The sequence below is a fragment of the Balaenoptera physalus genome (genome assembly GCF_965194825.1).
Source record: "Balaenoptera physalus genome assembly, chromosome: 18".
NCBI lineage: Eukaryota > Metazoa > Chordata > Mammalia > Artiodactyla > Balaenopteridae > Balaenoptera > Balaenoptera physalus.
The window spans coordinates 56,553,767-56,568,730 of record NC_138899.1 but is presented as its reverse complement, the minus strand read 5'-3'; the positions used below and the strand labels follow the sequence as shown (position 1 = coordinate 56,568,730).

The window sequence follows — 14,964 nt, the reverse complement described above, 5'->3', positions numbered from 1 at the left end:
AGCACATCAAATCTTCCTCAGCACACAGATTTTATGAGAGCACCATCATCTATAAGTCCTCCAGCTGCCCCAACGTGCCCTGGATTTTGAGTACACCTGGTATTTCCCCTAATTGAAGGAAAGAACCCGTGGCACCTAAAAAGGTGCTAAGAAATGAGGAGAATGGAGATAGAAGAGAAACCCAACTTTCACTAAAACTGCAACCCTCAAATTAAAATTTCCCATCAATCATATGCCAGCATTTCCCTTTAGAGCGCCGAATGAACTGCAAAGTAACACTTTCTCTCGTTTACCATCCTAGTGCCTAGTGCAATGCGGCAGCGCCCAGGGTCCATATTAGAAGTCAAGCGACGTGTTATTTCCACTTGAATACTATTTGGATGGAAATATATTGAAAGAAATCAAGAGAAAAAAAAAAAAGGAAAGCTTACAAAAGACAGACTTCCAGTTCAAACTTTATTTGCATACAAAAATATATTATAATGGGAAAAGCATAGTACTGTCTCCAACTATATATAATTAATTACAAATATTTTCATAAAAGCACTTTAAATTACAGAAAAGCTATGTTTTAAGAGGAAATACAACATTAGCATGAGTCATCTGTTCTAATACTCTGCAAGCAGGTAAACAAAGTCAATTTCTAACTTGCCCAGAGATGAGCCCAAAGGCATTTTTAGGATGAGAATGAGAATGGCCTGGTGGTAGATGAGTAGCATCTCTGGCCCCTCCAGCAGCAAATTCTGTAGCTGATTTTATCAGGTCCTCAGAGCTCTCTGAAGCTTCTGCCTTATGATGAAAGGACCCAGACCTTCTTGCTTCACATACCTGTCAACAGGAGACAGAGAAGGTGATCCACTCACGAAAGCCAACAGTTCCTATGCTGAGCCAGAGCACATCTCTCAGACAGGCATCAAAGCACCAAACTTAATGGCAGGCTTCCCACGTAGTATATGTCTGATTTACTGGTATGACCGGCAGCCTGCTGCAATTTCCATGAAGTCAACAGGCAGGTCACATGGGTCTACTACAAACTGTGCTGCAATTACAATCATCTCTGTCAGAACAGTCTTCTGATGGAGGATGGTACAGCACATAAGAAAATGGGCAACAAAATCTTCCAGTAAACAGAAACTGCACAAGAACTTTCCACCTAATACTTAGGTCTGTCTGAAACCATGTTTAAGAACAGAGTTCTTTTTAAATAACCAGCTTTGGATCTATTTTTTCAGATTCTACCCAGCTATTTAGCAGAGTATAGCATAAAATATTTCTTAAGGAAAATCAACTCTTTCATTGTAAAATGAAAGGGGCTAGGATGCAATTCTCCAGGCCTGTTCTGTGACCGAACAAGGCCCCCCAGGGGTAGAGTTGCTGAAACTGTCATCCGGGAAACTCTAGCTGACCCTTCTGGCTCTTGCAATCCTGTTCTTTGGAAATAGACTGGGTGGATTGATTCTCAGGGTCCCGTCTTCTAGGCACCCCCGTAGCAGTTATGATCTAACATCCTCAGGTCTCAAAATTTTTGGTCACAGAAAATGGGGTGCCATTAGTGTAACTGCCAGTGGGAAACAAGGTACTGCATACTTAATCCAGGTCTTTTAGTAATTGGCGTGGGTCTTTGGTTACAGGGTCTCCCCAAGCCAATTCTCTCTTTGGGGACCCAACCCTCTAGAAGTCAGACCTCACCAAACCCCTGATCTAACTTGTGAAATTTTCTCTGGCCCCTGAGATGGAACCCCCTGGCTTGTCAGTATAATGCTTGATGGTCAATAGGCTGATTTCTTTTCTGAAAAGCCTGGCAGGCCACCATGCTGGTAAGGCTCCAATCTTGCTCTAACTACTACTTTACTCTCCATTTCTCAAACAAAATGCCATTGTTTGCTGGTGGTCAGTTCTCACTGTTTGGAAAGGCACACAGTCTACTTCAATGTAAGCTTACCCTCAGAATTTCTTTCTGAGCCACTAGGGTCCTGTTTCTGAACCTAAAGAAGCCTTATGATGTAACTTCCTGCCCCAGGCAAGCTGGTAAACATTACAGCACTTTATCAGAGGTGCTGGTTGGGTTTTCTGTTTGATTTTTTTTTTTTTTAACTACCAGGCATGTACTCACTTGCTAAAGTTCTGTCGAGATCAGCAATAAAGTCTTCTAGCTCTTTCGTGTCTCCTAGTTTGGCTGAAAAACAAGAGTTGGGGTTCAGTTTCCATATCCAAGACAGCTGATGACTCCGACTTTTCCAGAATTATGCAACCATCTCTTTTTCTTCAGAGACTTTATTAAAGCGTGTCCTGTACCAACCCTAAGTGGCTGCTCCAGTGTTTACTTATAGTCAACTCAGAAACTTGTTCTGAAGATTAGCCTAAATGTTTCTTTCTGGTTTTTGTAGTTCATCACCCCCCCATACCCCACCCCTATCCCAGCAACCAGGAAGAAGTATCTCCCTTCACTACCTTAAAAGTTGGGAGATGCGGGGAGACAGGGACAGGGAAGGAAGATTAAAAGTTTGAACTTTTTGATTGTGCAGGATTTGAGTTAGTCAAAATATTCGGGAAGCACGGCATTGTGTGGAATGGACACCCAGATTCCCTAATTCCTGCTAAACTTCTTCCCTGATGCAATTTTGTTCATGCTATCACTCCAGGGCAATGCTTCAGCCCTCATGGTCCCTCCAGGATGAAATGAACTAAGAACTACAGTTCCGTGTCAAAATGGTACAGAGAAGGCGACAGGAAGCTCCTGGGTCTAGAGAACCTCATCCCATCCAGGTGCCAGCACAGAGCAACGAGTCCTCATTATCATTTTGTTCCCTCTGTATCCTGAGACATGTACTTCTTTCTGTGTATCTTACTTTTTTCCTCTAGAGTTCATCATTCATGCCCTGTCTGAACGCACTACTGGATATTTTAATTAATTAGCCCCCGCTGGCCACAAATAGCTCATTGTCCTTAGCTTTTAAAGTCAATTTGCCACTAGGGCTTTCTTCTCCTCTTTAATTCCTACCTCTTGAGGATCAGGTAACAAATCTGGGCACATTTTAAGCCACTTTCTAGACTGTTCTGTCTCTCTCAATTCAATAGATCCATTACAGACGAAGGGCTGGACAACGGCAGAGTCCCCAGTGACTGCTAACATTGTTCTGTTGAGAAGAGAATTTTAAAATGTCCTTTTGAAAAAGGGGGAAATTCTGCCTTCATGCCAGAGTGAGAAAATGATGGAATCTTCATATTTCTTTTTAACTATGTTCCACTTTTATTGCATTCTGCAACTATTTTCAGCAAGTATAATGTTTCTTAAGGGAAAAAAACTGCTTTTGTTTTCAAAAGGGCACTTGCCCAATATAAAAGAACATTCAGATCTCTGGCTGGAGACACTTTGCTAGTTCCAAAGTATAAGAAACTGCTCATGCATCTTTAAAAACCTTTTCGGCCTATTAATATCCCAGTAGAGGCAGGATGGAGCTGCCATTTTGAATTATGTTAGATCATTACTTGTTTCATAACGATGACCCCATTTAATTGCTAAATTGGTCATCTGAAAGCATTAGTTAAAGAGTTAATGCAAGAAAAAGAACCCACCTTTCTGCAAAGCCTAACTGCTGAGTTTGATGTTCCAGAACCAACCAGTCTTGGGAGGGCACTGTCATTTGACACTGTCTTGATGACACCACAAGAGAGAAAGCAAAGTCTAGAGTCTACATGTCTTTTCTCCCTGTGAATTTGGTTTCCTGCCCCCCAGTTATCTGATTTCACTTTCACGCTGATCAAAATCCTGAGAAATAACAAAATCCACTCCATGCTCTACTATACTAAGATACTAGTCTTCTCTATCACATTTGGGAAAGATCGGTTAGGGGGAAGGGGGAAGAAAGAAGAGGCTGAGGAGCCGGAGGAGGGAGGAAGGAAGCAAAAACACTCACAACCCAACTAATGAACTTACCTTTCCGAGGAGGGACAGCGGGAGAGAGCAGAGCTGGAGTGCTGTCTGTTGGAGAATTCAGTTTTTCATCACTGAAGCTGAAGCTGTTTCTATAAAGTGAATCTGCACCTTTCAGGAAAGAAAACATAACTCATTAGAAACAATTTTCAGTCTTATGGTCTATTGCCAACCAACAGTTTATCTCCAAAAGGAGTAAAGTTATAATGAAAACAGGTTGGTTTCCAGATTTTATATTTATGCCCCCAGATGATTTGAGGCAGGAGGGTGTGCCTGTGTATGTGTGTGAGTGCGTGTCTCCAATTGGGCACACCACAGGCCCTTGCTTCCCTAAAAAAAGAAGGGGGTGACAGGATCATCGTGACCAAACCAGACTCCTTTGTGACAAACCGGAGCCCACTGCCCAGTGGGTGTCTGACAGCTAAGCCAATGCTTGGCCGATGAGGGTGAGGGGCTTCCCTTGGGATTTGAGACATAAGGAACCATCTTTCCTGAAAAATGTCCCTTCTCCCCTCTGAACCCCTTAAAATACAAAGACAAGGTTGGATCCCATGACTTAATAATCCTCCCTGCCTGCTCATGAGAGCGTCTTTGTTGTGGTTTTCCTGAGCTCCTACATTCTGGGGATAAGCTAGAGGGTCAAAGATAAAGATTTCTTCTCCCAGAGGTTGTCTATTACAGTTTGGGTGATTTGCTGCCTCCATTGTCATACCCTCAAAGACCAGAGCAAGAGCAAGGCAAGGTCCCAGAAGCAGGGCTGAGCTGAGTCAAGGAAACCAGCCCAGCTACTAAGTATTCAGATGCCCTTGAGCAAGATAATGTCTCCGGGCCTCAGTTTACCCATCCATAAAATGGGAAGCTGGACTAAATAATCCTTAAAGTCCCTTCCAGCTCTGAAGTTCTGAGATTCTATTTCTCTAAGTCCTGCCAAGGGGGAGGAAACCAACCCATGGCCAGCCAGCCGTGTGGCTGTGACACAGAAAGGAACTGCTGGCTGAGCTGCACTAACTCAAAGGCTCAAAGGCAGACCCGGTGGCGGAAGCAGGATGTGGCCTCTGAGGTCACAAAGGAACAGCCTTCCCAGTTAAAACAAAACACAAAGCCAGGCACAGCTGTAGCAGAGATGAGCTCTGAGAAGGCTGTTCGGGTGAGGGAGGGTGGCTGAACCATGAGGAACTGGCCAGGCTCCCTGTCCTCCTTGGGATTCGCTCAGTTTTATCCAATCACCTCCAGCTCAGGAAAAGGCAAAACCATCTTTCTTTGGTCCCCTTAACTCAAAATGAACAGGACTAAGTTACAAAAGACATGCCAGAATAAAAAAGGGTTTTCAGAAGCAGAGGTTTCTGGTCCTAAGAGAATTCCTCTTCATCACTCAAGACTTCTCCAAGTTCCTGGAGCAGTTCCTGAGGCTTCCTTACTGGGCCTCCCACCCTCCCCTGACCAGGTGGCCCCAGAGCCATCTTGTCTTCCTGGCCGACACACCCATCACGTTCAGTTTTCCAAACATGCCCAACCCTCACAGTCAATTCTTCCTTCTTAGGTCCAGCCCGGGTCACCTAAAAGGACGACAACCATTTTTCAAGGCTTTGATGATGAACACCTACTGAGATCTGAAACACCAAACCTTACCCTTACATTTCCCCAGAAATTATTTCCCAGAATAGTGGTCCTTTGAGAAGAACTGCGTGATCAACGAACTCTAAGAAACACCAAGCACCCCTGGACAGTCCTCTGATATAACCCCACTTTAACATGCCTGAGACATCTTGTGATAAAGAAACAGACTCAGGGACTTCCCTGGTGGTCCAGTGCTTAAGAATCCGCCTTCCAGTGCAGGGTACGCAGGTTCGATCCCTGGTAGGGGAACTAAGATCCCACACGCTATGGGACAACTAAACCTGTGCGCTCTAGGGCCCGCAAGCCACAACGAAGAGCCCGGGCGCCGCAACGAAAGATCCAGCATGCCGCAACTAAGACCCAACTCAGCCAAATAAATAAATAAATATTAAAAAAAAAAAAAAAGAAACCAGCTCAGCCCTATTTCCCCTGGTTTCCTTGCCCTTGGGACACTTTTTCGGTGGCACCTCTATTACTATTTCTCAAGACGCTTGTACTCAGTGGAACTCAACGTGGGAAGCCCTTCTGCTCGCTTGTCAGCTGGGCCGCCCTCTGCAGCAGTCCGGATTTTCTCAAGGGGAGGGCTTTTCCCTACGCACAGGAAAGTGGTCACGCCCATCTCAGACCTACCGCGTCTCGTTACTGCTTGTCGCCACGTCAGAGGCAGGAGAATCGCCCCAAATAGAACCCGAGAGACTTGTGGGGAAAAGATGAAGTAAGACTGAGGGGGCAGGAAAACCACAGAGGGCCCTGGGGAAGCAGGCCTCGTGCCCAGACTCGTGAGCCAGGAGAAAGGAGTATGAGGCCTCTGGGACATTATCCTTGGCTCCAAAGGACACCTGAGAACATCAGCCCCATCCCTGGCCCAGAGTGCTGAACCCGGGACTCGCTGGCAGCACCCCTGGTCTCAGTCTCACCACCACACCCTGCACCGCAGGCCCTTCTCCTGACTTGGGACTTCACCTCTGTTCTGCCCTGACTCTCCATCAATTTAACGTCCGTGTATACTCATCCCTTGGGAGGGGGCAAACACACACACACACACACACACACACACACACACACACAATGTGTTTGCCGCACACACAGGTTGACCAAATGCTGTTGAGTCTGGGGGGAAGGAATGACCTAGACATGGAAAAGGTCATTGCAAAATGGTAGGAAAAAGGAATCCAGTGAGAATTCATGAAAAACTCAGGTAATTCACTTGGTTTTGAGACTCTGTAGCGTCATAGTATACTAAGACCTCACCACGGCTTACGTCTTACCCTTTAGAGCCTGGTGTTTATATGCCTTTTTGATCTAAGTATTTTCCTCAAACTCAGAAAATATATAGACAAACTGTTATTTGACTGACAAATTCAGCTGCCAACTATTAAATGCACTGTTCAAATAATCAGAAGTTGCCTCTTACTGATAATGAACTTGTGCTACTCCCACAGTGAAGGAGGGGAAAAAAAATTCTAGTTACAATACACACACACACACACACACACAATCTCACACACCAGCTCACTGCTACACCTTGATGCCTCTCTATTTCCATGAGTTCCAGTGCACAATCCAGGCCCAACCTGACTCCAGGCTCCAAAGTGTTCAACCATCAAAAGGAAATGAACCCCCAGCACCCCTGAGCCAAACTTCCCCACAGCTGAGTTCCACCCTGTGTTCATAACTGCTCTACACGTCATTCCCCAAAACAATGACCAGGACAACCGCAGCAGCCCCAGAAGCGGCCACCCTAGAGATGTGTGGCACCGAGGCCGTGTGAAAGCTGTGTGACCCTGTGCAAGTCACTTCATCTCTGAGCCTTAGTTTCTTCTCTTGCGAAAGGGGAATCAGTAAGCCAGGCGCTCCATGTGATACCTCTGGTTTTCATTGCTTTTATTTTATTTTCCCGACAAAATGGAGGAAGACACGCTCAGGAGAAGAAAGGTCACCACAGGGAATAAGAAGACTCAAGATTCTGGGCCCGGGCTCCTTCCACTTCTTCAGATAAATTCCTAAGAGAAAATTTATCTTCAGAGGTGCCCTAGAACAAACCTCCCAAGAACAAACCCACAGACACGGAAGTACCCCAAGCTCTAGACCTCTCTTTACCCTTTATCCAATAAAATTTCATTCCACGGACTTACTTACAGTGAACAAGATTTCATGCTAGGTGTATATTAAAAGGGAAGCAAAGCCTGACTTCCCGTTCTTTTCACTCCCCTAGAACTCTATTTCTTGAGTTCTAGAAACAACAGCTCATTAGTCTGATAAAGGACAGGAATGTGTCACAGGCTGATAGCATAGTAATGTATTCTTGCCCCACCCAGTATTAGATGCTGCCGTTAACAGGGGTTCAAGGGACACATAACAGTGATGATATGGGAAACCGCGGCAGGTGGCAAGACTAGATATCTTAGGGCCTTACAACATCTACCGCTATCGGCTCTAAAGCCCCATCAGAAATGTCCTTGGCCAGTCAACTTGGTGCGCTGAAGCCAGGAACCTCGAATTCAGGGACCAAGTTTTCTAAGACATCATCAGAAGCAATGTGAGCGGGCTTCCCTGGTGGCGCAGTGGTTGAGAGTCTGCCTGCTAATGCAGGGGACACGGGTTCGAACCCTGGTCTGGGAAGATCCCACATGCTGCGGAGCAACTGGGCCCGTGAGCCACAACTACTGAGCCTGCGCGTCTGGAGCTTGTGCTCCGCAACATGAGAGGCCACGATAGTGAGACGCCCGCACACCACGATGAAGAGTGGCCCCTACTTGCCGCAACTAGAGAAAGCCCTAGCACAGAAACGAAGACCCAACACAGCCATAAATAAATAAATAAATAAATAAAGAAGCTTTCATTAAAAAAAAAAAAAGCAATGTGAGCATATTAAATATGCAAACATCTAACTACAGGAGCTCCAACAGAGCTTGGGAAACTCAGCTACAAAAACAGAGGCTTGTTTAAAAGGTAGACGTGCTTTTTTTCCTTTGGGGGTGGGGAGAAAGGTAATTTGGTGTTGGCACCAGCGTGTGCTACTCCAGAGGAAAGGGAAACCACAGACAGTAACCCTGGCCCAGAGCTCCTGTAAATATAGAACAATCCCACACATTGCAGGCAAGCAAACGATAGTAATTAACTGAGAAAAAGAAAGCCTTGGACGTGTTTCCCTTTTGCCACAGGGAATGGTATGCGGGAATTGGGGGAGGTGGGTTGAATCTCCTCCTCAAAATCTAAATTCCAACAGCCTCACTGAAAGTGGGATAAAATAAGAAAACGTTTCTCAGTTTCAGCACTATCGCCCCCGATTCCCTTCTGAGACTGCTCAGTCCCTCTAGATACCCCTCCAGGTGTCAGCCAGTGACACCTGTCACCTGCCTGGAATTCCTAACACACATGGGTACACCCTGAGGGCTCCTAACTCCTCACTCTCTCCCGCCTTGAACAAGTTCAAGTTCTGGTCTCAGTGGCTCTTAGGCCAGATCAGCCAACAGGCTACCTGTCATGCATGCCCCACCCCCCACCCCTAGGGCCATACAGTCCCCTCTCCCAGGGCCAAGCTAGAATAGTCGAGGCAAAGAAATACAGACGTTCTAGGTCCTGCACATGCTAAAGAAGCCAATTCCTCATTCCCTACAATGGCCCTGCAAAATCATAATAGCCCCAACATACGGAGTAGACTTCAGACGTTTTCTGTTAAGTAGCAAAACACTTCCCCCCTCAAAGGAAAAAGGAAACTCCAATCCGTCAAAGATATAAGTTCGTATCACCTTTTAAAGTTCCAGTTAATATTAGAAACTTCTTATAAAATCAATTGGTGGAATCATAAATTAACACATTGGTTAAAATTTAGTATCTGATGAGTTAAAATGTCATTAAACACATTTCGGAAGTCATGCTGTATGCTTACAGTTTTGAAAATACTGAAAAAACAACAGATTTTTCAAAATAAGTTCAAACCAAAAATGTTCACAATGCCTGAAGCACCTCTGCGGATCACGTGTGAACCTCACTCACTGCCCCAGCTCCTAACTGTGCCCTTTTACTGCCGAAGTTGAAACTGCTCTCATGAAAGTGCCTGGTGTTGCCTGGTGTTACCTGTTGGAACCGAAATCTAGAAGAAAGAAACAAAAGGAACTATTTTCATCAACCCCCATTTGAATGCCACCCCTAATGTGAAGTTATCTTGCCACTGCTATTTTGGTCCTCTTCATGTCTTAGGAGGATTCCCTGTAAGTGGAAACAGGAAAGAGTATTTCCTTATTAAATATCCGTTCTTCTCTCCTATCTAAGTAACTTGCTTCTCTGGGTGAAAGAAGGAATGTCTACTTTTTCTCCTTTGGATGCAAGCAAGCGAAATATTTTTTAATTGAAGTGTAGTTGATTTACAATATTGTTTATATTGTATAGTATATTGTATAGTTTCAGGTATACAGCAAAGTGATTCAGATATATATATATGCATACATATATTCTTTTTTTATTCTTTTCCATTATAGATTATTACAAGATACTGAATATAGCTCCCTGTGCTATATAATAAATCCTTGCTGTTTATCTATTTTATATATAGTAGTATGTATCTATTAATCCCATATTCCTAATTTATCCCTCTCTCCAGTTCCCCTTTGGTAACCATAAGTTTGTTTTCTATGTCTGAGTCTGTTTCTGTTTTGTAAATAAGTTCATTTGTACTAGTTTTTAGATTCCACATATAAGTGATATCATATAATATTTGTCTTTCTCATCTTTTTTTTTTTTTTGAGAGAAAAGGAAGGGTTCTTCAAAAAACAGGAATGCAGTAGGTACATCTTCAGAGAGATGGAGTTGTAAAAGGTAGAGTGAAAACCAAGGTCCCAAGGGTTTAGACCTTCATACATAACATTTTCACACAAGACACTGGCTCAAATGTCTCTGACCTACGTGACATAGCGTGGCATGTGCGTTTTATTATTTTCTTAAAAGCATCAAACAGAGCAAATATTTTCTTCCTCATCATGAGCTTATGGATGTTTCTAACATCATCATTAAATAACATCCTATCCAGTTCACAGCTAGAGAAAATGAGGCCCACTCCTCATGCAGGGCCCTAAAAGAGCTCAGCCTGGGCTCCACAGATCCGGCCAGGTGACCACTGACTTGAAGAGACACCTTCAAACACAACCACCATTGATAAACAGGCACATGATCCCGGTCCAGTGAGACTTCAAGTCTATCCCGGAGGACCTGGTTCACATACCAGCCAGCCAGCCATGGTGACAGAGCAAGGCCTTAGAGAGAGAGACAGCCCAACTGGTTCCACTATTTTGTCAGAAAAAAGGAGACAACAGTGCCTACATTCCAGGACTGTAGTAGAGATCATAGGAGATACATTTAAAGCAAAGCAAAGAGATCATTAATGGTTAGAGCTAATAAATAATAATAGTAATCATAGTAAAAGCTTGGCAAAAGAGAGCTGCTCTTCCACGCACCACAACTACTGAAACCCATGCACTCTAGGGCCCGCGTGCCGCAACTACTGAGCCTGTGCGCCTAGAGCTCGTGCTCCGCAATAAGAGAAGCCACCACAATGAGAAGCCCGTGCACCACAAGGAAGAATAGACCCCGCTCGCCGCAACTAGAGAAAGCCTGCGTGCAGCAACGAAGACCCAATGCAGCCAAAAAATAAATTAAAAAAAAGAGAGAGAGCTGCTCTTATTACGATCATCCTGGTGTGTCTCCCCTTTGGTGGGCTAAATTTCAGTAGGATCCGCGTCTCTCAAATATTCTCTTCCACAGAAAAGCATTAAACAGACAAATGAGTATAACAAATGTCTGTGATCCATTCTTAGCGGCAATTAAGACACATATTATGCGTCCTTAAGAAATTACTATTTAGATACACACTGCTTCTGCCAGGACTATTTCTAACCTGCCTCGTGGAGGCCAAACTACACATTTATAGAAAAGACTAATGTCATCTGAGCCTTCTTTATACCCTCCCATTTACCTCTCTAACCACCAAACTAAGGGTTAGTTTAACAGTTAACAACAAAAGCAGAAAACAAAGTACACACACATACCCTAAGAAAAACTACAGACTATTCCAAATATCTCCCCCAAAACTGTTAAGAATGTGTTTCGAGTGCCTTTTCTTTGAGGCCTCTGAAACAGATCCCAGATCTGAAACCCTACCCAGAGGGAGTTGCAATCACCCATGAATGGGTGAGCTCAGACCGTATTCTAGCCAAATGCAGCTGTGGTTTAGAAAGGAGCTGTTCTTTGCAAGACAGCGGCACTGGACAGACTGTGCCAGCTTTCTTTCCCACGGGGGAGAGAATTTGTACTTGATGAATAACTTGCTCCATGCCCCAGTAGAAGGAGACATATTTAAGTTTGGCTACGGACATTGAGACAAATTTCAAAATTTTTTAGACTTCTCTTTGAAATTGAAAATAAGCGGTCTGGTCATTAGCAACGAAGTCCAAACATACTGAACGGAAAATTAACAGCATACGATTCCATCCCCTTTCACCTCAAAAGCTGCAATTATTTCTAACACTTGGGCAGGGCTGCCAAGAAAAGTCAAGCTGGAACTCAAGTTTCTGACTCAAAGCCTGAACTGGGTGGCGAGTGGCCTTTATTCCTTTTCAGAAGGACAACTCATGTGTAAGCCTAGGACTATATCTTTGCCCTGTAACAAGGGGGAGCTTCAGATTTCAAAAGAAGGGAATCACAAGGAAAGGTCATTGTTTTTATTTCCAGAGTCAAGGACAACAAAGGGAGTGACATTCATGCTTGTATCCCATCTAGGGAATGAAGCCTCAAGAATTACCCAGAAATGTTTAAAATTCACTTTGAAAAATAGTAAGTAATCCAGGTTGGGTAAAACAGCAGTCACATAATACTGAAAAGTCACCCGATTTGCTATTTGACGCCTAAAAAGGTATCCAAAATCCTTACAGGACATTCGAGTTCCTGGAAAAAATGGTCTCTCTTTTTAACAAGGTTGTTTAGGACAGAGAGACGCTGGGGCTAGTCTGCACTATGAGGAAAGTCACCAGAAAGCAGCTCTGGGTCCATCTCCTCTCTGCCCACCCCCAGCTGGGGGGGGAGTCAGAGCCAGCCGTCCACGTGATGGACCTGCCTGAAGGATGAGGGACACTTTCTAAATACTTGAACTCAGCAGTGCCAGGGATTCTTTCAAAACTTCGGGCAGTGTAGCAACAAGTCTGGGAGCTCAGGGCCAGAAGAAAATGCAAGAAGTGTTTCAAAAATCTCAAGAACGGGAGCTTATGAAACCTTTCCTGGTTTCACAAATATGTCCATATCGTGCCCTCCCATGCGCCCCGACCCCATGCCTGTGGCACTTGCTCCACATCCTCTGAAGATACCGCTGAGAGGGGAAAGAAGGGGGAAGGAGAGGAGGACGGGGAGCCGCGGGAAGGCCTGGCTGGGGTCCCAGGAGTCCTGCCGCTTCGACCCTCCTGCCTCCTGACACCTGCCGGCGGCAGGTAGACCAGCCTGCCCTCCAAGAGCCTTCCCGAGACCATCCTCAGGGGTCTTGCCCCCGCCGGGCCTGCAGCCCCGGAGACGCCTGGAGTCCTAGAGACCGCGCTGAGCTTTGGGGCTAACTCCGCCCGGCCCCGATAAGCAAACTGAGCCCCGAGCCCAGAGCGCTCCTCCGCGGGCCGGGTACGGGGAGTCCGCAGGGCTCCGGCACCTTCCCCGGCGGGGCCACACTTACTCTCCGAGTCGCTGAAGCCGCTGCTGTCGCTGACGCTGGCGCTGCTCCGCCGCTTCATGCGCTCCAGGTGCTCCTCGTAGTGGAAGTGGCGCTCGTGGAAGGGCGACGCGAAGTCGGCCAGCACCGCATCAAACTCGCACAGCGCGTCGCTCAGGTCCCCCGCGTCGGCCGAGTCCAGGGCCGGGGCTGGGGAGGGACAGCGGGCTCAGGTGAGGGTGGGGCGGGGCGGCCGTCCCAGCCCGGGCCCGGCAGGGGCCGCACCGTTCCCGAGGATCGCTAGCTAACGCTGACGGCGCGCTGGCCCGGGGACAGCCCGGCTGCCGCTGCCCGCTGCTCGCTGGTATCTTTTAATACTCTCCACCACCCCCTGAAGTGCGCCTTGGTGTCGTGCCCGTTTTCGAGATAAAGAAACTGAGCCTCGACCCGGGGAAGTTGCAAGCCAAAGGTCACGCAGCTGAGCGACACAGCCGAGCTCTTTCCCACGCGCTGTCGGGGACTCTTCCCCGCGTTCGCTCCCCCGGGGGCGCGTGTGAACCGGGTGGCGGTGGGAGGACTGAGTCAGGATGCGCCCGTGACGTGTCGGGCTCGGACCCGCAGCCCCGCGTGGGGAGGAGGCTGAACCCGCCCCGGGGCAGAGTCCCGCCGGTGAGGCTGGGGGAGGGATGTAACGAGACGACGCGGGATCCCGCTTCTTTCGCGCGAGGCCCGGCTTTAAGGAGACCCCCACTCACCTGCGGCCGCGGCGGCCGCGGGGCTGCCCTGCGCGGCGGGCGGCTTCATGGGCGGGCTAGGCCCGGCGCGCGTCGGGGGGTCCTGCGAGGTCTGGGCGCGGGGATCGTGCAGACGCTCCCGCTGAGGCCGCCCGTCCCCTCTCCTGGCCTCGTCCCGCTCTGCCTGTCCCCTCGCCCGGCTGCGCTCCCGCCGCGCCGCTGCCTGCGCCGTCCGCCCGCCAGATCTTTCCCCGCCCGCAGCCACCCGCAGTCCCGAGGTCTTATAGCCGCGGGCGGGGGCGGGCCGGGGCGGGGCCACGGGAGCCTGGCCGCCGGGTCTGTCCCTGCCGCCGCGCCAGGGACGCCCCTGTCCCCCAGGCACCGCCCTCGCCACGCGCCCGCTGGGGAACCGCAGTGACGCGGAGTCGCCGGAGCCCAGGTTACAGCCCCAAATATTTACCCGCCTCTTTCCCCGCGCGCCCTGACAACGCGCCCCACGAAAGTAGCTTTGGCGACACCAGGGCCCCAAAGAGTTTAGGGCTGGCGCTCAGCTGATTCCCACCCTGTGCGCTAAATCTCCACGAGCCTCAGTTTCATCATCTGTGAAATGGAAATGCTGAGCCTCCTGGGTTTGTTGTGAGGAATAAAGTAGACGAAAGCCAAGCCAAGCCGTGGAAGACCCAGACCCATATAAGAGCCGCAGAGGGAGTCTCCCGCGTGTCCCCTCCCCATTGCCCCCAAGGGACTTGAGGATTGTGGGCGGATGGAGTAGAGAGGGTAGGGGGCCAGAGGGACAGAAGTCGGTGGAGTCCAGGAGTTGACGAACCTTAATTGTTCCCATCCCCGAGCCCCAGAGCCTGACTACAGTCCTGGGTGTTCACGGCAGCCCCGACTTTGTTCGGGAGGAGTTTGTTAAGAGAACAAATTACTACGTAGATGGAGTGCGAACCCGGCGCCTCTCGGTGTCCACACTGAGCCACCTCGCCCAGCCGCCT

General features: G+C 47.8%; 1 protein-coding gene across 1 annotated transcript; it reads right to left on the bottom strand.

Moving 5' to 3' along the window:
- Positions 1–442: 442 nt before the first annotated feature.
- On the bottom strand, positions 443–14,249 carry RGCC (regulator of cell cycle). Its single transcript, XM_082435452.1, has 5 exons — positions 13,991–14,249; positions 13,260–13,445; positions 3,938–4,045; positions 2,114–2,176; positions 443–828 (listed from the first exon to the last, which is right to left on the bottom strand). The coding sequence occupies exons 1-5, from the start codon at positions 14,037–14,039 to the stop codon at positions 821–823; spliced, it is 414 nt and encodes a 137-aa protein (XP_082291578.1). The 5' UTR covers positions 14,040–14,249; the 3' UTR covers positions 443–820.
- Positions 14,250–14,964: the final 715 nt, after the last annotated feature.